The sequence below is a fragment of the Chrysochloris asiatica genome, unplaced genomic scaffold, assembly GCF_000296735.1.
Source record: "Chrysochloris asiatica unplaced genomic scaffold, ChrAsi1.0 scaffold00009, whole genome shotgun sequence".
Taxonomy (NCBI): domain Eukaryota; kingdom Metazoa; phylum Chordata; class Mammalia; order Afrosoricida; family Chrysochloridae; genus Chrysochloris; species Chrysochloris asiatica.
This window is the reverse complement of record NW_006408527.1, coordinates 8,406,473-8,430,000: the sequence shown is the minus strand read 5'-3', so window position 1 is coordinate 8,430,000 and position 23,528 is coordinate 8,406,473. Positions and strand designations below refer to the sequence as shown.

At 40.6% G+C, this 23,528-nt stretch overlaps 1 protein-coding gene and 1 pseudogene across 2 annotated transcripts in view; one reads left to right on the top strand and one right to left on the bottom strand.

The window, feature by feature from the left end:
- Positions 1–23,528, bottom strand: part of KCNH1 (potassium voltage-gated channel, subfamily H (eag-related), member 1) — a 676,883-nt gene that overhangs the window by 609,773 nt on the left and 43,582 nt on the right. For both annotated transcript variants that reach the window (XM_006834037.1, XM_006834036.1), the window contains exons 2-3: positions 13,714–13,837; positions 9,910–10,016 (exon numbers count right to left, since the gene is read on the bottom strand). In XM_006834037.1, coding sequence (XP_006834100.1) covers positions 9,910–10,016; positions 13,714–13,837 — 231 coding nt within the window. The remainder of the gene's footprint in view (positions 1–9,909; positions 10,017–13,713; positions 13,838–23,528) is intronic.
- LOC102823012 overlaps positions 15,652–23,528 on the top strand; it is a 24,794-nt pseudogene continuing 16,917 nt past the window's right edge.

Genomic DNA, 23,528 nt, shown 5'->3' with positions numbered 1-23,528 from the left:
TGAATAGTTTTCATCTTGTCTAGACAGGTCTTGTGAACGGAGATGGGGATAAGATTCTTATGATTCAATAGTGAGTAATTGTTATCATGACTAATTGTGATTGTCACAATTGTAAAGGTAGAAGTCTTATAATATAAAAAAGGGGAGTAGTTAAACCAACATTCCAGGAACAGAGGACCCTAGGACTATCAAGGGAGAAGAGCACGCATAGAATGTGGGACCCTATCCAGAGAATCAGCGACAACAGAGATGGAGGCAGAGATGAGAACATAGAGAGACAGAGCAGCTGAGAACTCTAGACTCATGGAAAGAGAAAGGATGTGTGCTGGCAGCCAGGAGGCAGGCTTGCAGAATGAGCCGTTGGGTAGTTTAAATGATTATATATTCCTGAGTGTTGTTCTGAACATAAAAAAAAAAACAAAAAAAACAGAGGGCATAGAAACAAATACTGCTGAATGGTGATACATGGAGGGGATTGCAATCATTGCAATGAAACTAAATATGATAGGATGAGTGCAAAACCAGTGTTCTTCCATGTCAACTATCACTTAATTCGCAATAAAAACATTTAAAAAAAAAAAGGCAAATAGACATGTGTAGAAATCTAGTAACTGAAGAAGTGATTATTTTCAAACAGAAGACAAGATGGATTATTTAATAAATAGTGGAGGGAAAACTGAACAAACAATATGAATATATTGCTGTTAGACATAATTTATAAAGATAAGTTCCAAATGGTTTAATATTCTAGATATTCTAACACTAAATTATCAAATAACAGAAGGGAAAAGGAGAATATTTCTATTATTTAAATAAACTCCCTAAGCATTATATAATGTACAGAAATTCATAAAGGAAAACATTGACCTTTTTTCACTTCTATATGGTAAACGAGTTCTGGTGTGATGCTGTAGGATAAGCACTGAACTGCTAACCACAAAGTCTGCAATTCAAATCCAACAGCCGCTCATCAGAAATCCTATACAGGGTCACTATGAATTGTAACCAACTCAATGGCATTTTACAACAATAATAAAAAAAATTAAAATTTTAAATGGAAAATTACAAAAATTGGAAAAAATATGTGTCAATATATGTGTGACCTAGGATCAATATCCATTAGCTATAAGCAGCTAGCCAAGCTGAATAAGTAGAAAAACAGGTAAAATATGATTGCTTTATCTACTGGATTTGTCATCACAACTAGATTGTAAACTCTTTAAGGGCAGGGACAGTTTCTTACATCCTTAACATGCTGCCCTTTGGATCTCAAATGATTGCTTATTCTAAGATGTGTCTACCTCCCTAGCGTTATGGTTTCCCATATAGACCTGTCTACTGTCAGCCTGAATATTGAGCCATGAGGGTGAGTTCATATCCAGACCATCAGTCTCTGTCTGACTGGAAAACCTGGTATTTTTTTTCTTTTTATGATTTTGAGTTTTGCTCCATACTTTTCTCCCACTCTATCCAGGACCTAGCCCATGTTAAGCCTGTCTGTTGAGTCAGTGCTGATTCATGACAACCCCATGTGTGTCAGAGTAGAACTGTGTTCTATAAGGTTTTCAATGGCTGAATTTTCAGAAGAGATTTCCAGGTCTTTTTTCCAAGGCACCTCCTGGTGGACTCAAACTTCCAACCTTACAGTCAGCAATATTCCTGAACAAGTCACATCTATGTACTTCTGCTCAGCCTACAGTAAGTACTTGGTCAACAGCTTCTCCTTGGTATTGCCACAGATCTTTCTCTGGGCTTCCTCATTGGGGAAACTGAACAAGCTCTCCCAAAAGGGCCACCAGTCATGCTCCAAGGCTGAGTCATAAGCTGACTCCAGAGAGCACACTGTTTTTACATAAGGCTGGTATTTATTATCTGTTTGAAAGATGGAAAAACTAATTGACTAGCACAACAGTGAACCTGTCAATATTTACTGAATGAGTCAATTAATGATAACTGGCATTGATGTAGGGGCCCTGTTTTCTCAGTGTTTAAACTGCTCATCTGCTAACCGAAAAATCAACAGTTCAAACCCATCAGCCACTCTCAGAAAGAAAGATGTGGCAGTCAGCTTCCACAAAGATTTACAGCCTTGGAAATCCTCTAGAGGCAGTGCTAATCTGTGCTAGCTATAGAATCAGAATCAACTCAACAGGATGGTGTTTGGTCGTTGATTAAAAAAAGTTATATTACATACTGAGCCAAAGGTAGATAACAATACAAAATATATGGCATTCCAGAAGCATCTGGGTTTTCAGACTGGCTAATAGACCAAAAAAAAAAAAAAAAAAAAAAAAAAAACTTTCAAATAATCCATCCATTAAGATGCATAATAGTATCCCACATGTTCATTCTAAAACATACCATGAAATCTTCTATAATTCCTCCCAACTCCTCAAAAGGTAAGATAAACATTAACATTACCATTGGGAGATACTTTCTACAAAGATGTCCTTGCAAATACCCAAAAATGGGAAAGAAAAGGGAAAAAAAATTCAACTTAGCCCAGCAGATTAAGCATTGGGCCACTAACCTCAATGCCAGAGGTTCAAACTCACCAGCTGCTCTGTGGAACAAAGATGAAGCTGATTATTCCCATAAAGATTTATAGTCTCGGAAACCCTACCGAGCACTTCCACTCTGTCCTATATGGTGGTTATAACTAGGAGTGAATTTGATGGCAGTTGGTTTTCTAAAAATCTGCTAGAATTCGTAGAAAATATGAACTAAGTTGATTCATATGGAAAGAGAGAATCCTAAATGAATAATAAATAGGGGGAAACTTCAATCCATAACATTCAAAATATGCTCATATAATGAAAAATATTAATTATAGCTAATTCAATCATTTTTAAATTATGCTATTCAGAATAGGGTATTAAAGGCTTATGAATAGTCATCTAAGGTACAACAATTGGTCTCTCCTTGTCTGGAGGGAAGAAGAGTGAAGAAAAAGACATATGGATTTAGTCCAATGGACTCCACAACCCTGAGACCAGAAGAACTAGCTGGTACCTAGCCAATCCTACTAACTGCTCTGGAAAGGATCTCATTAGAAGGTCCTGGATAGAGTGGGAGAAAAGTATGGAGCAAAACTCAAAATCATAAAAAGAAAAAAATACCAGGTTTTCCTGTCAGACAGACACTGATGGTCTGGAAATGAACTCACCCTCATGGCTCAATATTCAGGCTGACAGTAGACAGGTCTATATGGGAAACCATAACGCTAGGGAGGTAGACACACCTTAGAATAAGCAATCATTTGATATCCAAAGGGCAGCATTTATCCAAGGGCAAAGTTCAGAAGGGTTAGGAAATCAGGAATGGAAACAGGAGACACTAGGAGGGAATAGGATAAGTGATGTTACATTGTGGGTATTGCAATCAATGATAAGAAACAAAACGTGTTGGAAGGAAAACTGATCTGCTCTGAAAACCTGCACAATAAACATTTTTTTAACGTATGCTATGCAAGGCTGCTGAGGCGCAGTGAGTCAGCCACATTCACTTAGGGACTTAGTGAACTTAGGAATAGGTTCAGTTCCTCTGGGAAGCTGTTTGGCAAAACATCTCAGGAACCTTAGGTCACATTCTTTGATGCAGCAATCTGCAACTTCCAGGAAACATTTCAAAATGTCGACAAAGTTTGAGTAAAAAAAAATATTCCCCTCAACATTGCTTTTAATAAAGAAAATTTAAGAGCTCATAAACATCCAACAGTAGAGGAAGAGTGCATAAAATTCTTTCAAAACTATACTTATGAGGAATTCTCACACTATAGAAGGAAGCACACCATAAAGGTAACAGTATTTCTTTGAGTCTTTTGGGTAATTGTTTTTCTTCTTTCTAGCTGTGTGTATTCTCCATTAATATTTTTTTAGTGCGGTAATTGAAAATCAGAAAAGAAAAGCATTCTTTTACCTTATGAACGTTTGCTGTTTTAAATCTCAACAGTAGTGACTTTTCTTCTTAGAATTCTATGTAGCTTTAAATTGCTGAAAGTTTCACTCTATTAGACCACAAATTTTGATAGTAGAAGCAAATTCTACCTCCACAGAGGGCTAGAGAAACACAGGCTTCTCTCGCCAAATCCTGTTCTATCAGTGTCAGCTCCTCCCCAGAGTCTCACCAGTCCCACACTCTGCTCACAACTCTGTTCCAATGTCCTCAATCTGAACACATAGTCTTCTTTCACTGATCTACTATTTGGTAACTACAAAATTCTTTCAAAGTCTCTCACCCGACATTCGTCAAACCCCTCCTTTGTTTGGTCCACGCCAGCTGAGAAGCTCCTAACGGGAAACACTGTGCTTCCAACTTCCTGGACACTGCCTGGGGCTTTGCCAACTGTGGGGAAAGTTAATCAATGGACACTGCCTGACAAAGCCCTCCTCCTTCTGAATATCAACCAATGAAAACCCTATGGATCACAATGGCCCATCCCCAGCTGATCATAGGATGGTGCCAGAGCACCAATGTTTCCACAAAGTCTTGTCACCAGACTCCATGACAGCCAACAACAACTGAACATCCAGTGAGGACATCTCTCCATTTCAACCACCTCTTCCTCTTCCATGTCACAATACTCTTGTGCCCAGGATGATTCCTAACTCCATTCCATCTCCACACTATGGCTAGAGTCTTCTTATTATATACTTACCTGCAGGCTTAGCTTTGTGCAGAGTCCCTGCACATCTTTGTGAAGATTAGAAAAAGAAACTCTTTCCTCAGCACAGATGCAATTCTAAGTCAGAGTGCACTGGTAGCTCAGCAAGCAAATCCACAAGGTATTGTTCCCTAAGCAGGATTTAGCCAGCACAACTGTGGTGGTCCTGCCTTGTTCTCAGTTAGATTGTCCTGGTCTGGAAAGAAGAGGCATGGAGTAAGCCCCGGGAACCAGGTCCTGGCTCTGCACAGTGAAGATAAATATTGACCACATCTACTTCACAGGGCTTAGAGCAGAGTTGTAGAAATTTCACAGGACCACAATTACTCTTGAAAATACCTTCACATCAGCCATAAAGTAGAGCCACATGCCCAGACTGGTATGCCACTCTAGAGACTGTCAGGCATCTTACACAGCCTCCAAGAAGAGAAGAGATGCAGACGGGCTTACATGATTGGCTTACAGATGAACTGGTTGGCTTACATGAATAGACTATGTGTATTTAAAGTTGTTGTTAGCTGCTGCCAAGGCAGCCTCCAATTCATAGTGACCCCAGACACAATGAAACAAAATATTGCTCAGTCCTGTAGCAGCCCTATGGTCACTTACAAATTGGGCCATTGTGATCCATAGGACTTTCATTGGCTGATTTTCAAAAAAAGTCATCAGGTCTTCCTTTCCAGTCTGTCTTAGTTGGGACACTCTGCTGAAACCTGTTCAGTATCAAAGCTACATGCAAGCTTCCACTGACAGCGAGTGGTGGGTATAAATGAGGCACACTGGTCTGAAATTGAACCTACATCTCCCACAGGCAAGAATTCTATCATTGACCAACTAATGGCCTCTGTAACTAAAGCACTGTTGTTGTTAAGTACCATTGAGTTGGTTCTGACTCATAGCAACCCTGTATAGGGTTTCTGAGGAGTGGCTGGTGGGTTTGAATCATCAACCTTGAAGTTAGTAATCAAGTGCTTATCTTACAGTGCCACACCAGGGCTCCAAAGGCTCCAAGAAGAGAACTGTAGCTAGTCTCTCTAGGCACAGCCTTGAGACACTATTCCTGTGATGATGACACTGTGCTGCTGTGTGCTACCAGGATGCTTCCGACTCACAGAGACCCTGGGTTTCCAAAGCTATAAATCTGTATGGGAGCAGAAAGTCTTATCTATCTCCCCTGGAACAACTGGCAGTTTCAAACTGCTGACCTTGCGTGTAGCAACCCAACACATAATCCACTACACTATCTGAGTTCCTCTACCGGAAGTGTATAGCTTCAAATAGCAGAATCCCCTTCAATGCAGAGAAGTCCTGGTGTGGTGCTGTAGGATAAAGTACTGGATGGCAAGGTTGGTTTGAACCACAAAGATGGCAGTTCAAACTCATCAGCTACTCCTTGGAAATACTGTACAGGGTGGTTATGAGTTAGATGGCTCAATGGCATTTAACAGCAGCAACAATGATATGGTGGAGTCCTGGTGTGGTGCTGTAGGATAAGCATTGGACTGCTAGCCACAAGGTCAGCAGTTAAAACCCATCAGCTGCTCCTTGGAAACCCTATCCAGGGTCGCTATGAGTTCTGGAACCCACATGACAGCGATCGACAACAAGAACAATTAGAAAAATAATAGCTTGCGTTTATAGTTTGCTTTACAGTTTTTAAGCTTCGTTAGACTATGTGTCTAACTTGTCCAAACCCAACAATATGAGCTTGGTTGAACAGGAGCAAGAGGGAAACATAATTTAAATTGAGTTAATGATATTGCTTATCGTTGTGTTCAGTTAGCACATTCCCCTGAATGAGCATGAGATACAAGATGGGAATCGGCCATGGCCTCAGCTGCTTTGTAGATAGATGGCTTTGTATTGTGGGTATCTCTCTACACTGAAGTTGTTGGCGCATTAACCCACAGCGCCCAGAACGGCACCATATTGTTTCTTAGTGCTTAACTACAGCACCAACAGAGTTCTTTTCTTACAAAGCTAAATTTAGGATTATTTTAGGATCCAGCAATCTCACATCTAAATATCTACACAAATGAGTTGAAAACTTATGTGCACACAAATGTTTATTGCATCTTTATTCAAAATTGCCAAAGCAAGCAAAATGTTCTTCAAACTGTGGTCCATCCAGGCAATGCAATATTATTCAGCAATAAATGATATGGCCTATCAAGACACAAGGATCTCTGATAGCATAGTGGTTATGAGTTGGCCTGCTAATCTCATGATCAACAGTTCAAAATTACCAGCAGTTCCGCGGTTGAAAGACGAGGCGGCTTTCTGCTCCTGTAAAGATTTACAGCTTTGGAAACCCTATATGAGGGTGCTATGAGTCAGTAACCAACTCCACGGCACATAAGAACCACCACAACCACCATCAAGACACAGAAAGATATGGAAGAACCTCAATTACAAGTTGATTTAGTGAAAGAAGCCAATCTGAAAGGGGTACATAGTGTATGATACCAAGTATATGATATTCTGAATTAAGGCAAAACTATGTTGTTACTGTTGTTAAGTGCCATCAAATCGATTCCAACCCATAGCAACCCTGTATAGGGTTTTCAAGGAGCAGCTGGTGAGCTTGAACCACCGACCTTGCAGTTTAAACAGCTTTGAAGTCTGAAGCATTAACCCACAGCACCATACCAGGACTCCAAGGCAAAACAGTAAAAACATCAGCAGGGGACTGGGGGGAGGGGGAAAGGATGAACAGGTGGAGCACAGGGATTTTCAGGACAGTAAAACCATTGTGCATGATACTATAGTATAGTAGTAGATACATGGTTTTATGCAATTTTCAAAACTCATACAATTAATGCATCACATGTGCCCTAGCCTCCTTGACCCGGAGGTGAGAAGAACTATATGGTACCCAGCTACCAACGCTGATCACTCTGAAAGGGGTCACAATAGGAGTTCCTGGATAAAATGTGACAAGGGAAAATGTTGAACAAAACTCAAATTCATAAAAAAGACCAAGAATACTGGTCTGCTAGAAATTGGTGGAGCTCCACAATTATTGCTCTTAGACACCCTTCAGACCTGAAACTGAACTCACCCTGAGGGCTCAACTTTCAGCCAAATGATACGTCTATAAGGTGGGTAATAACACCAGGGAAGCACACACTCCTGAGAACAATCAACCATATGATTTTCTGATATGTCTACCCAAATAGAGTTCTGTGTCATGGGGACATCTGCACTGTTTGGTGTGGAAAGTTGTTTCTATAGAAACTTTAGGATACTCCTTTAGTTTGGGTACGATGTACAGATCCCATCTTCCCATGAGAAGACAACTGCTAGCGTGCTGCTGGGAGAAGCTGATGGTTTAAGTTGTGTGCCCCAGAGCAGGATTAGCATGAAGCCACTCACTCTTTCACCTCATTCTCCTGTGACTCATAGTGGCTGAAGGAGTGCGGTGAAGCAAGGCAAAAACTGTACTGAGAAAACTGAGGGGCCAGTCTCTTGAACTTGCTGATGCCTACAGCTAGCCTCTCAGATCAGCATCTGTCAGTCCTCTCTCTCAGTTGTCTGTTTCACCCCATCTTCAGCCTGAAAAGACCTCCATCTCCTTCCACATACAGCAACAGACGCCCTTTGCAAAGCAAAATGTTGTCACTCAGACCTGAACTCCACCAAGATAAACACTTATCCTCAAGTGCCCTCTGGGACACTCTGGAAATGTTCTATTGAACCAATATCCTATCAGTCAACCCTACATGTAAAGTACAGGATTCTTTATGAACAAACCTGTGGCAGTAGAAGAGAAACAAAGCATGGCTCAACACCTCTACAGCTCTGCCAGATGCCCCACTTCCAAACTTGTAATACATTAAAAGTAGCATATTTAATTTATATTCATATACTGCTGGTGGTGGTATGCTGTGGAGTCAGTTCTGACTCATAGCAGCCCTGCATAGGGTTTCTGAGGCTGTAAATCTTTAAGGGAGCAGAAAACCTCATCTTTCTCCCGTGGAACAGCTGGTAGTTTCAAACTAGCTGACCTTGAGGTTAGCAGCCTGACTTGTAACCACTACGCTACCAGAGCTCCTTATATTCTTATATCAAAGTATGTAAAATCACCCCTCAATCATAAAACTCCCAACAGAAAAACAACTTTTCAACATGTGTATGGCTATTGACCTAAGGAGCTCTGATAGCATAGTGGTTACAAATCAGGCTACTACCCTCAAGGTTGGCAGTTCAAAACTATCAGCTGTTCTGTGGGAGAAAGATGAGGCTTTCTGCTCCCGTAAAGTATTGCAGCCTCGGAAACCCTGTACACGGTCACTATGAGTCAGAACCAACTCCACAATAATGTGGCTATTGACCTAAATATTTAATTAACTTACTTTGTGGAAGTAACTGCAGTCAAAACAAACACAAATTAACAATGCACTGCTGCTAATACTGCCTCTGAGGAAATACTTCAGTCACCAGGAGAAAAAAATGTTACTAAAAAACTTTTAATTGGGCCCTTACTGATGTTACCTGCCATGCTTGGTGCTACCAAAGATAGATTAAAAGATGAATTAAACAGAGTTTCTGTCCTTTTCCCTCCCTCACTCCATGATGGCCAAAAGCCTACAAGCGTCTCAAGCCAACAGTTTACCACAAATAAATCAACCAGAAAACCATTAATTCTTAGTAGCAAGGGAAATCAAGAAGTTTTTGTTGATGTGTTAGTTATCTAGTGCTGCTATAATAGAAATATCATTGTGTGGCTTAAACAAACAAATTGCTAAGCAAACAGTTTAGGAGGCTGGAAGTCTGAATTCAGAGTGCCAGCCTTAAAGGAAGACTGTCTGTCTCTGAAGGCCTTGGAGGAAGGCCTTTGTCTCTTTTGAGCTTTTGCTCTTGGGTAACCTTCATGTGGCATGATATCTCTACCCCCACCCCCTGCTTTGTTCACTTGTTTAATCTCTTGTATATCCCAAAAGAAATTGACTCAAGATACACATCAAACATAACCCATTCCCAAGAAGGATTACACCTCAGGTTTAGAGGTTAGGATTTACAACACATATTTTGGGGGAACACAATTCAGTCTATAACAATTAATAACAAGAACTTCATTAAACATTTCTGTGACAAATTAATCAACACTGTTGTTCCCAACATGTACAATGCCTTCAAATTACATTTAGCTGATGGAAGAGAAGAAATATCAAAACAACAACAGAGAAAGGAAGTGAAGATATTTTACTATACCAAGTATATAAAGAAATGGTCTGAATACTCACTGTTCTTCTTGTACATCAAAATTTCAAAGGAATTCATCTCATAGTTCTCAAATGTTTGCCGCACCTTTTCAACTGTGTCTTTATCAGTTAGCTCCCCATACATAAAACTGCAAATCAACCAAAAGTTCAAGTTAGATTGTTGTTGCTGCTGTTAAGTGCCATCGAGTCACTTCTAACTCATAGCGACCCTGTTTCTGAGGAGCGACTGGTGAGTTTGAACTGCTGATGTTGTAGTTAGCAGATCAATGCTTATCCTATAGTGCCATACCAGTTAAATGAGTGAGTGTTTATTCTTCTACAAAAACCACCCACTGTCATCGAGTCAATTCTGACTTACAGCAACCCAACAGAACGAACTAGAACTGCTCCACAGGGTTCCGGAGGCTGTAATCTATACTGGGGCAGACTGCCTCATCTTTCTTCTGCAGAGCTACTAATGGGTTGGAACCACCAAGTTTTCAGTTAGCAGCCCAATGCTTAGCCCATGACACCACCAGAGCTCTTATTGTTTTACAAGTATACCTCTTTTCTACCCAGCATTGTATTAGGCACTATGGAACACACACACACACACACACACACACACGGAATGAAAACATGTGTTCATTTTAAAAAGATTTATTATTCTACTGTGAGCAAGATTCCATCCCTGTTTCTCAAAAACTAGCTGTCTAATGAAAGATGCCTATTAGTCAGTAGAAAGCAGCATAGATTGGGGCTACAATGAGAGTACTTGTAGGGAGCTACCAAGCGCATAGAATAAGCAGGGAGTACCATCTTGGAAGGTCAGAGAAGACTCCCCAAAGATCAGGGACATCTAAAGAGCAGGTGGACATTCTCTGAGAAAGGTAGGGTAACAAACATCCCAGAGATACACGAAATAACACTGCTACTTCCGGAGCCAGAAAGTAGTTCAAATCCATAAGGATGGAATAAAGATGAAGGGAAATACTTGCAAAAGATAGCATAGATGAGTAAGCAGAGACCAGATCACAGAACACACCGTGGCATTGCAAATCATGTGAGGTAATTTAAACTTTATCCTGAAAACAATGGGGAAATGTTGGAGGGTTTTAAGCCAAGGAGTACAATAATCCGATTTATATTTCAGAAATGCAACTCTGGTAAATGAGGACAAAAGAAATGTGGGTCATGGATTCTGCATTTTTTAATCCCACCAACAACAAAATAAAAAGAAACAGGGGTAAATCACAAAAATTCACCTGACAAAGAAACGGGTACAATTTGATCCTCTAAGAATTAAGAAACAACTAAGTCGCTCCTCGGAAGCCGTATGCAGGATCGCTGAGTTGGAACTGACTCAACGACACTTAACAACAACAACAAGGAAAGAAACAGAAGATTCAGCGACCATCTGTGAAGTTCCATTTCCTATCTCTCTCCCACCCCACCCCATCCCAGCCTCCCAACAAAAAACAATAGATATGAAAAATTTAGATGATAAAGTCCTACAAATTCTTACTAATACAAATTCAAGTTTGGAAACCTCTGGATAATAGTTGCATCTACTTACAAGCACCAGTTTTAGTAGAAGCAGAAAAATGGCCAAGACTGTCCATTATCCTGAGCCCCACAATGAATTAGGGAAATGGTCTAAAGACCAAGATGTGTCCCTCTGGGAAAAGGAGACACGCAAGCTAGGTAGTGGACGGTGGTATAGTACAGTAACAACATGCAAGAAGAGAAAAGCCATGTCTCGGTGGGGCTGGGAAGTCCAGTCTGTTGATAAAGGATGCTCCTGAACCCAGCATGTCCCTAACCATTCTGGACCCTCCATCTACAAGAACAAGGAAGTATATATAGCCTCTTGAGTCTCAGGTAGTATAAGAACGATGGTATGGATTCCTGAACAACACACTTTGCATCCAGGAAACAGAGCACACTTAGTACAACCTAACATTTTCTTCATGGTGTGAATCATAGAACTTCAGAGTTAAAAGAAAGAACCTCAGAAGCCACCCTTTGCAACTCCTACTCCAAAACTAAGCCACAAAGTAAAGTACTTGACACAGGAAAACTTGTCGCTTATTGCAACCTCAGAATTTCAGGGCTCTGTAAGAAAAGAACTCTAGCTGTTGATTTTAGGAAGCTTGTGTCACTTTTAGTTTGGGTTTTGTTTTCTTTGTCCTTCATCAGCCCTCTGAGAGGTATTATTATTTATGGTTGTCACTGTATCCATATCATGAACCACTCTACTTTACAGCTGTGCTTTTTACCCATAAACCAAGAAAAAAGACAACTGAGCTTGGTGAATTACCTTTTAAAAAAAAAAGAAAAAGAAAGTAAGGTAGTAAATCTAGCCTAAATCAGCCCTGCCTGAGAGCAAAAAGATTTCTCCTTGGAGCTAAAAACATAAACTCTATTGTGGTTTAATTTAGCCAGTGGCTCAGAGGGCTATTTAGCACCCTCCCACTTGGTCAGTCTGAGTATATTTGCTAGATATGTGACCTCCATTTAAGTGATTAAGTGAAGTGATGGCATATATTTAGCAATTTCCTTCACAAAGTTATCTGTCTCTTCAAATAAAATGTAATCATTATACCCAGTTCCAATCAGTCTTATGAAATTTGAAAGCTGTGGTTTCAAACTGGTAGGTCTGAGTTACCTTCACCTGGACATTAGATTTTAAATGGCAGCCAGGCAAGAAGTTAAAGAGGCTACTGTATTTTTAGGAATATAGCCAGTACAAAGGCTTTGCTTTGTTTTGTTTTGTTATTAGAGAAGGGAGTGAATCCACTCTCAGCTGATTAATAAGTTGCTTAGAATTGTGAGTAAAAGCAAAGTTGGCTAAATTAGCAAGTTGCTTTATCTGGTTTACTTTAAGTACCTGCTCACAATAAATTAAAGGCTACTAAGGGTGGCGCTGTGGGTTAATGCACTGGACTGCAAAGTTGGTTTGAACCACAAGGTTGGAGGTTCAAGCTCATCAGCTGCTCCTTGGAAACCCTATACAGGGTTGGTATGTGTCGGAACCAACTCTCTGGTACTTAACCACAACAATACCAAAGAGTCCTTGTGTGGCACTGTAGGACAAAGCACTTGACCTAAACCACAAGGTGGGTGGTTCAAGCTCACCAGCTGTTTCTCAGAAACGGGATCCGCTACGAGTCGGAACCGACTCGACAGCGCTTAACAGCAACAACAAGGAGTCCCGGTAGTGTAGTGAGTTATGCGTTGGACTGCTAACTGCAAGATCAGCAGTTCAAATCTACCAGCTGCTACGCATGAGAAAAATGAGGTTTTCTGCTCCAATAAAGATCTACAGCCTCAGAAGCCCTATACACAGGGTTGTTATGAGTTGGAACAAACTCCATGGCACACTACCACCACCACCAGCACACACTAAAAAGTAAAGCGAAATCTCAGATTTGTTCTGCATTATGTATCTGTAAATATATATATACCATGTTATTGTTGTTGTTGAATGCTGTCAAGTTGATTCTGATTCATAGCAACCCTGTCTATATAAGGTTTTTGAAGCTGCAAATCTTTGAGGGACCAGAAAGCCTCATCAGTCTCCTGCGAAGTAGCTGGTGAACTCAAACTGCCAACTGCTAGCCTCGTGGTTCAAATTGACCTTGCAGTCCAGTGCATTAGCCCCTAGGTCATGTTTTAGGCCTTCTTTTGTTTTTTGAACATAGTGCCTGACTTAGAGATGATATTGCAATAAACATTCCTGTTTCAATACTGAGTAGATAAAGTCCCCAAACCAAATAAATTATCTCCTTTGATCAAAAAAATACCATGATAGATTTTCTCAACAAAATAACCAAGCATAAATACCTGCAGGTACTGCTTTTTTGCATCACTTCTGCCCTGTGGTAGCCAGACAGCTTGCAAAATCCATCATTGCTATACACGATAGGCCAGTCCACTATCTGGGCATTCCCCAACACAAAATTTGTATCTGTATTAAAAAAAAATAAAAAGGGAAAAGACACATAAGGCAAGAATATTAGTTGAGAACCTAAGAGGACAAAGAGTAAAATGTTCACCTATCCAGGTATCTCTGCTTTTCTCTAAAACAAAGTCTCTTGAATGAGAAAATGGCCCTGTGAGGAATACAAAAACACAGTGTGTTAGAAATGAATGTTGTGAATGCAATGATAAAGTCACCGCATTCTAAGAAGTTAGCAAAGGAAACATGTTAAGTCAATCAAGCAATGAATCCTGCAGAAATCTAGCAGCTTCAAAAGGACATATTCAAGCCTCAATTTCTCAATCCAGTAAAAGCATATGGAGCCAGAAAGAAGCCCAAGTAATTTCTTCTGGATTTATCTGACATCTTTGCCTTGTTGTCCATCTTTTAAAAGGCCAGAAGCCACCACTGCACTTCTCAGCCCTGACTTTGGTATTTGCCCATGCTGGGAGAAAAAGGCTGTCTTAGGCAATGGAAGAGGGGCTGGGCACTGCCTCACAGAACCCACACACCAAACACAAGCCTCCCCTTTTTAAGGAATGCTCACTAGACTTGTGGACATTGACCCTAATACTCACCATGACCAAAACCTTCTCATGGATTTTGAAATACCACATCTATAGAAGCTGCATTTTGGATCTCCTTCAAGAAACACCGGTCTAGCACACATTTAGATGTAGGATTCAATTAAGCCAGATCTAGCTGGCTGACTTAGTGTATTCTCCACACTTTCTGCATTTTTGGAAGATCAGGAGCCTTCAACACTTCTTTGTTCAAGGAAATCACCTGTCCCACTTTTCCTTCTAAAGAATTAAAAAAACAAACAACACCCACAGAACTTCACAAATCTTGCTTCCACTTCAAAAACAGAAAAGGCATATACACCCATTATGTAGAGTGAAACAATGGTTATACGCAATGTCCTCATTCAATGGAGAGGTGTATTTGTTCTAAGATAGCATTCACAAGTTGTTGTTGTTGTTGTTAAGTGCCATCAAGTCAGTTCCAAAGCGACCCTGTATAGGGATTCTGAGAGCAAAAAGCCTCATCTCTCTGCAGAGTGGTTGGTAGGCTCAAACCGCCGACCTTGTGATTTGCAGTCCAGTGTTTACCCTACAGAGCTTCTGTGCTCCCATTTACAAGTTGTTGTTTTTGTTGTTAAGTGCTGTCAAGTTGGTTCTGATCCATAGTAACCCTGTATAGGGTGTCAAGGAAGCAGCTGGTAAGCTTGAACCACTAACCTTGTGGTTCAGACCAACTTTCCAGTCCAAATATCCTATCTATTTGGAGAACAGCAAGCAAGGGGGAGGTTAGAAATAAATAAATTTATTCTAGAGACTGGTTTCTTTAAAATAAAATTTTTTTTTAATTTTTGAATAGAATTTATAATTTTATTTTTTCATGAAAATCTAAACAACTAGCCCTTCCAGCCTTCTCTCTTGTATATTCATAAATATCTCTTCAATGCCAAACACAATGCAAACACAGTGCAAGATCTTGAAGATATTCAGAATGATGAGACGTGGTACCTGCACTCACAGAAATTGAAGTCAATCGGGACAAACAAAGAGGTGTGCTCTTAATTAAAGAAACAAGTAAGAAAATGATTAATTTCTGTTTCAGGAAGGTAAAGGATCACATTTGAGCTTGTTCAAGTCTATAAGGATGAGTAACATTCATTTAAACATTTCACAAATACCTAAACTATACCTGCCATGAAATACACAAAAACAATAGATACAGAAACAAAAATTTTATCCCAGCCTTTAGGAGGCAGGGTCCATTCCTGGCTAAGATTCAGCATGAGCAAAGACATGACACCAGAGAACACAGAGCATGTGGATGCAGACACAAAAAAGGGCAGCCAGGAAGAGTGGAGGGAGATGGATCTGGAGACAGACAGTGAAGTGTTGCGAGTGTCAAAGACGCTGACTTATTCTGAGGCAGAATGAGCCTTTATATTGGTCTTCTCTCATAAGCTGATCAACTAAGCCCTAAAAGAAGTACAAAATTCACCTCTGAGTATATATGAAGTCTAGTGTCAAGCCAATTCTCTTGTTGACTTCCTGAAAGAGTAATTAATTTACTTCAAGTGATCTACAGCAGGAAAGCTAATGAAAGTAATCAATACCAACTGTTTCATAGAAGATACCTTCCAGAAGAGACGTATCTAGAGACAAAGGGAGTAGACAGTCCAGATTTGAAGACACAAGTACGTTCACACAGTTTGAGGCAGGAGAGGAATTAAAACATCAAAGAAAAAATTAAAACTGTGTAGGAAGGGAAGCAAAATCACACTGTTGACTAGAGGAAGAAAAAAGAGGGGGAGAAGTGTAATCCGCTACAATTTGATGAACTTAACCTATACTTATGGATGTAGTAGCTCAAAAGAGAGAATGAATATTTACAGCAAGGATCAGTCCCATCGCCTCAGTACACAGGGCTGACAAGGATGGGCATCTTAGACATTGGGTACCCAGAATGGGGGTGGAGGGGCTACAAAGGCACGAAGTGACTGGCTTACAAGCTTTCAAGAGGGAGTCTTAGTTTCAGAGGGTACAGGGAAAGGTAGAATCTCCACTGAGTTGTTTCCAACCTGTCTGGATGGGGCTGGTGAAAGGAGATGGGGATAAGAATCTTGTGGTTCAATAGTGAATAATTGCTCTCAGGACTGACTGTGAGGGTTGCAACTGTAAAGGTAGACTTTTTTTAACAAAAGGAGGGGAGTGGTTGACTTTGCAGTCCAGGAGCTGAGGACCCTGGGACCATCAAGGGAGAAGAGCGGAGTTCAGGATGCTATCCAGAGAAGCAATGACACCAGAGATACAGGCAAAGATGATGACGTGGAGAAATGGAGTGGCTGGGGACCCTGGACTCAGGAAAGGAGAGGGGATATGTGCTGACAGCAGGGGTGGGGGGGGTGGGCTTGCAGGGTGTGCCCTTTGGTTGTTCGAATGCTTGCATATTCCTGAGTGCTTTGGTGTAATTCTGAAATAAAAAAATTAAAAAAAAAAAAAACACAGACGGAATGGAAGCAAATGCTGTTGAATGATGATGCATGGAGCAGATTGTAGTCATTACAATGAAACAAAATACAATAGGATAAATGTAAAGCTGGTGTTCTCCCATGTAAGCTATCACTCAATTCACAATAAAAAACTTAGGAAAAAAATTCTGAGAACAACAACAACAACAAAAAAGGTAGAAAGCATGGACTCTGGGGAGCAGAAGAGGGAAGGAAGAAGGCATAGGATGGTTCTTTTTCATTATAAGCTCTTTAGTTTGATTTTTTAACCATGAGCATGTATTACGTCCATAGAATTAACAATATATACTTAATGTTTAATAAATTTAGGCCGAAGACATTAATTTATTAATTCTTGACCGTTTACAAAATGAGAACAGAATACATTTCAAGCTCCAGATATCACTGCAGTTCCTCATAAAAGTATTCTGACCATCTTTTAAAGGTATTCATCATTCTTCAAGGACTCCCACTGTCTCTGAGGCTTGTATTACAGCCCTAACAGGAAAAAGCAATCCCACTAGCCTCTTCTTTGATTCTAATAAGGAAATGGAAAAAAATAGAATCATCGACCTATGGATCATCCATTCAGAGGATTCTCATTATAGAACTTCAAATTCCGAAACTTTCTTCTCATTGCTAATGAGTACAAGAAAGTATAGCTCCCAGGAGACAAGACTCCCTTACCACTCACTATGTGACAGAATGTCTAGGAATTCCCTTTTGATCTAGGATTTGAAGTGAATGGAGAAAAGAATTCTAGTCCCATAATAACCATTTGCCCCTTACAGTAAAGAAAGCTCTTTCTCCCTCTCCCTTGCTTCCTTCCTGCGTGAGCGCGCGCGCACATACACACACACACACACACACACACACTGCTTTATGTGGCTGGAGGAAGGGCACATTCTGGATGCTCTTCTAACTTACAAATAATTGACCAGAAAAACATCTACAGACCACACACTGTTTACAAGTTGGGGCTACACATACAAATAGCATTACTGTTGTTGTTAACTGCCTGCCCGCAATCAACTTCAACTCATGGTGAGCTATGTGTAACAGAACGAAACACTGTCTCTTCCTGCATCCTCCTCCTCACAATTTCCACCATATTTGAGTTCATCTCTATGGATACTGTGTAAATCTGTCTCCCGTACCCATAATGACCTTCTACTTCACCAAACACAATTCCCTCCTCTACTAATTGATCACTTGGATGACCTAACAAAAGCAAGTCAGTCAGACAATATCATGCAATATACAATATCCATAAGATTTTCAATGGCTCATTTTCACAAGGAGATCTTCGGGCCTTTCTTCCAAGTCTGTCTTAGTCCAGAGTCTCTGTGTATCTGTTCTCTATTTGCAACCCTCTTGGTATTTGAAGTACTGGCGGCATAGCTGCCAGCATCACAGCATCAAAGCGCCACACGAGGAGTACTACGTTGCTGTTAAGCATTGTCAAGTCAATTCTGACTCACAATGACCCTGTATAGGGTTTCTGAGGAGCAGCTGGTGAGTTTGAACCACCAAACTTCTGGTTCAAACCAACCTTTTGATCCCGCACTTATCCTACAGGGCCATACCAGGACTCCAATCTTGCTCAGAAATGACTTCTTCATTCCTCCAAGTAGTTGGCTATATTCCCAATGACTGGGAATGCCAAACAAGAGAGCTTCAGTGAAGAGACACAGACTTTCTAGCACAAATGTGCACTCTACATTCAATGATAAATGATTCTGGAATTATGTATCATTTTCCACACTCAGTAACCAGACACTTATGTAAACCTAAGCAAAATTTAATTAGGAAATTAACCCATTGCTTTAACAAAACATCAAAAAACATCATCACCCAAGTTCTCATCAGAATTGACCTGATTGGAATACAAGAGATTTCGAAGGCTTAAACTAAAAAACATTAGGAAACTTGCCATTCCTTCTCTATGAAAACAGCATCATCATCATCAAGGCCACATTTGCTAATAGTCATTGCCCCATCAGGTAGGCACTAATTTAACCCATTTTTATAGATATTATAACAAGATTTAGTAAATGGTGTGGTGTTGTGGGATAAAGCACTGGAGTGCAAGGTCATTTTCCTAGGTTATCTATCTAATAAAGTCAGGACTTCTAACATTAAAGTCAATACTCTTAACTTTATAACAAACATCCTTCAATATTCTTGATCTGAGTCAGTAGAACCATAGCTCACAAATTCTGCATCTCTGTCAAGGTTGGTTGTTGTTGTTGTTGTTGTTAAGTGCCATCGAGTCGGTTCCGACCCATAGCAACCCTGTACAGGGTTTCCAAGGGTGTAAATCTTTACGGGAGTAGAAAGCCTCATCTTTCTCCCGCGGAGCAGCTGATAGTTTCGAACCGCTCACCTTAAGGTTCACAGCCCGATTCGTAACCACTACGATACCAGGTAGTTCTACTGAATTCCTCATTTGGCAGAGTAGAGTACCTCTTTAAGACCAGAAGAAAGGCCTGAACATCTACTTCTGAAACTCAACCAATGAAAATGCTATAGATCACAACATACCCTTGTCCAATCTGCAACCCAATGGGATGCAGAAACCATCAGACAATATCATTAGTATCCTATGCAAGTAAAACTTTGCTAAAGATAACTCAAAAATGGCTACAGCAGTACATTGACAGGAAACTGCCAAAGGTTCAAGCCGGATTCAGACAAGGATGTGGAACAAGGGATATCATTGCTGATGTCAGATGGATCTTGGCTAAAAGCAGAGAAAAGCAGAAAAAAGTTTACCTGTCAGTTATTGACTATGCAAAGGTTTTCAACTGTGTGAATCATGACAAGCAATGGACAACATTACAAGAGAACAAGTATTCTGGGACAATTAATTGTGCTCATGAGGAACCTATGCCTAGAGCAAGGGTGAGACATGTCCGGCCCTGAGGCCATCACATTGTTGTTGTTGTTTTAAGTGCCATTGAATTAGTTCCAACTCATAGGAACTCTGTATAGGGTTTCCAAGGAGCAGCTGGTGAGTTTAAACCATGAACCTTGCAGTTTAAAACCAACTTTGCGGTCCAGTGCTTTATCCCACAACTCCACACCATCACCTTGTTGTTGTTGTGAAGTGCTGTCAAGTCAATTCCAACCCATAGTGACCCTGTATAGGGTTAGTTAATTAAATGTTTGACCAAATGTAATTTTTAGGTGATAATTTGGGATGGCCTTCAAATGATGTTATAAATTTTGGCAGTAAAAACATTCCCCAGCCCTGACATAGATCAAGAGACAGTTGTTCAAACAGAACAAGAGGACACCAAATGGTTTAAAATTAGGAAATGTGTGCACCAGGGTTCTATTCTTTTGCCGTATTTATTCAATCTGCACACTGAGCAAATAATCTGAGAAACTGGTTTATATGAAGAATGTGGCATCAGGATTGGAGGAAGACTCATTAACAACCTACTGTATGCAAATGATACAATCTTGCTTGCTGAAAGTGGAAAGGACTTAAGGCATTTACTGATGAAGATCAAAGACCACAGCCTTCAGTATGGATTGCACTCAATATAAAGAAAACAAAAATCCTTGCCACTGAATCAATAAACAGCATCATGATAAATGGAAAAAAGGCTGAAGTTTTCAAAGACTTCATTTTGCTTGGATCCACTATCAACATTCAAGAAATCAAATGACATATTGCCTTAGGCAAATCTGCTGCACAAGACCTCTTTAAAGTGTTCAAGAACAAAGATATCAGATTGAGAATTTAGGTGTGCCTGACACAAGCCATGGTATTTTCAGCAGCATGTGAAGGTTGAATAGTGAATAAGAAAGACCATAGAAAAATTAATGCATTTGAGTTGTAATGTAAGAGAAGAATATTAAAAGTACCACGGCCGGCTAGAAGAACAAACAAATTTGTGTTAGAAGAAGTACAGCCAGAATGCTCCTTAAAAGCTAAGGTCGCCAGACTTCATCTCTAATACTTTGGACATATTATCAGGAGGGACCAGTCCCTAGGGAAGAACATCATGCTTGGGAAATTGGATGGTCAGTGAAAAAGAGGAAGAGTCCCAGCAAGATGGATTGGCACAGTGGCAGCAACAATGGGCTCAAACTTAAGAATGACTGTGAGGATGGTGCAGGACAGGGCAGTGATTCATTCTATTGTGCACAAGGTCACTATGAGTCAGAACCTACTCAATGGCACCTAATAACAAACAACATCAACGATTATGGGAATGGCACAAGACCAGGCAACTTTTCTTTCCATTTATGCTTGGGGTTACCATGAATTGGAGCAACTCAACAGCAGCTAACAACAGAAACAACAACACAACACTATTCTGATAGAGCTTTTATGAGGACAGTACTTATCCTGCCACACCTGGGGTTTCCACTGAGAGAAAGTGGTGTCCCCAGAAAGAATCAACATTCAAGTGAATACTTTTGATTCCCTTCTTCATCTCCTCACTCATATCTCACTATCCAAATTGACCCCAGCAATCAGTTGCTATTGTTGTCATAAAGGCCATCGAGTCAGTTCCAACTCATAAAGACTCTGTATTGGGTTTCAGAGGAGCAGCTGGTTGTTTTGAACTGCTGACCTTGTGGTTAGCAGCCCAGTGCTTATCCTACAGATCCACGCCAGTATTGTTGTTAAGTGCCAATCCAGTCAATTCCAACCCATAGTGACCCTATGTACAACAGAACGAAACACCACCTGGTCCTTCTCCACGAGGTGCCTCAAAATCAAGAGGAATCCACTCTGTGTGCCTTGGCCTCTAACACTTACCATCTCCAGCATGGTAGGAGAAGAGGGCTTCTTGCCTTGCGATACTTCTCACAGACCCGGCCAGACCCTACCAGTAACTGCTTCAAGGTTTAAGAGAAAGTGGGTAAATCGCAGTCTAGAACCCACAGTCTAGGCTTGAGGAGAGAAACAGATGATATTGCCCTGTTCTGCAATGCAGACTATCAGGAATAAAGCTAATACTGCATTATGAACTTTTGGTTCTTTCAGACCATTTTAGTTGAGTAAAAGTCTGCAGAGAGTAAGAGTAAAATAGGCTCCGACATATTAACAAGGCTCCAAGCTCCAAGACCAAGAGGGTATTGAAAGGTTGATTCAATTTCTTGCCTCATGGTATTGTCAAATAACAATGGTCAGAGTCCTCACAAAATATCTAACTACTTCCTGAGGAAGATGCAATATAATGTTGATGCCTTCCAATACATCATTGGTGTTTAATAAACCCTGTTAGTTTCTTTCTGCTTTTAAAATAAATCTATTTTAGAAGAGACTCGCCGCTTACATATCACAGGTTCTCGGCCCTATGACAGTTGGTACAGTAAAAGCATCACTAGAAATAATTGAGATGACACTGGTGGCCCCTGATGAACACTCTCTCCTCCCAGTCATGCCTCTGTATAGTCCTCCCCCTTTAAATCTGTGTCTGTGACTTGCTTCAACCAACTGGCTGTGGGGAAGTTGATGCTTGTCAGGCCCGGGTTTACACATTAAGGTCTGGCAGCTTCTGAACTACCAGCTCTGAGAAGTCCAGCTATGCTCTGGAGAGACCACATAGAGACTCTACATGCAGACACCGTATGATGAGAAACAGGCACTGAGTGTACATGGAGAAGAACAGAGGCACCTGACCAACAATACGAACCAACAGGAAGATAAAGGGAAGAAGACCCCCTACTTGAATCTACATTTCCTCTTCTCAGGAATTCCTGGATTCCCAGTGCATCATTTGAAAAAGCATCAATGAGGAACTGAAAGTTGGGATCTAGTGGCAGTGCTGTCCTTAATGAGCTGTGTGGGGAAGTCACTTCATCTCTATGTGTCTCAGTGGAGGCCTAACTAGATGATCTCCATACTCTGTTTGCAATAAAATCTGATTCCCAAGTAACTAGATTCTTCTCCTAGCAAAGAATAAGTTAAATAGTGCCTCTGCAACCTGCAAGTCATCCATGTGTGGAGTAATCAACCAGAGTAATTATTCCAATCATCATTTCTATAAATGCTGGATTCTGTAGAACCTGGGTCACTAAAAATAGCAGAAATACCTTCAAATTTAACCTGGTGGGAATCCATACTCACATTCCAGGTAAACAACATGGTTCAAGTTTTTGTAAAATGGTTGGGATTATGGGGCATGACCTGATATGCAATATTCATATAAGAATGCATCATATCATCAAAAGATTCTATAACAGAAACAAATCGCATTTCAGTGGGTCCATGGATATATATCCACCACTCATCTGTCAGTTTGTTTTACTGTGGTGGCTTGTCAGTTGCTGTGATTCTGAAAGCTATGCCACCGGTATTTTAAATACCAGCAGGGTCACGCAGGTTTCAGATAAGCTTCCAGATGAAGACAGACTAGGAAGAAGGAGTGACAAACTACTTCCGAATATTTAGGCGCTGAAACCTTATGAACAGCAGAGAAACACTGCCAGATATAGTGCCAGAAAATGAGCCCCTCAGGTTGGAAGACAATCAAAATGCCACTGGGGAAGAGCTGCCTCCTCAAAGCAGAGTTGACTGTGATAACACGAATGGAGTAAAGCCCACGGGAGAAAAACCCATGGGACCTTCATTTGCTGATAGGGCACAACTCAAAATGAAGAGAAACAGCTGTACACATCCATTGAAAA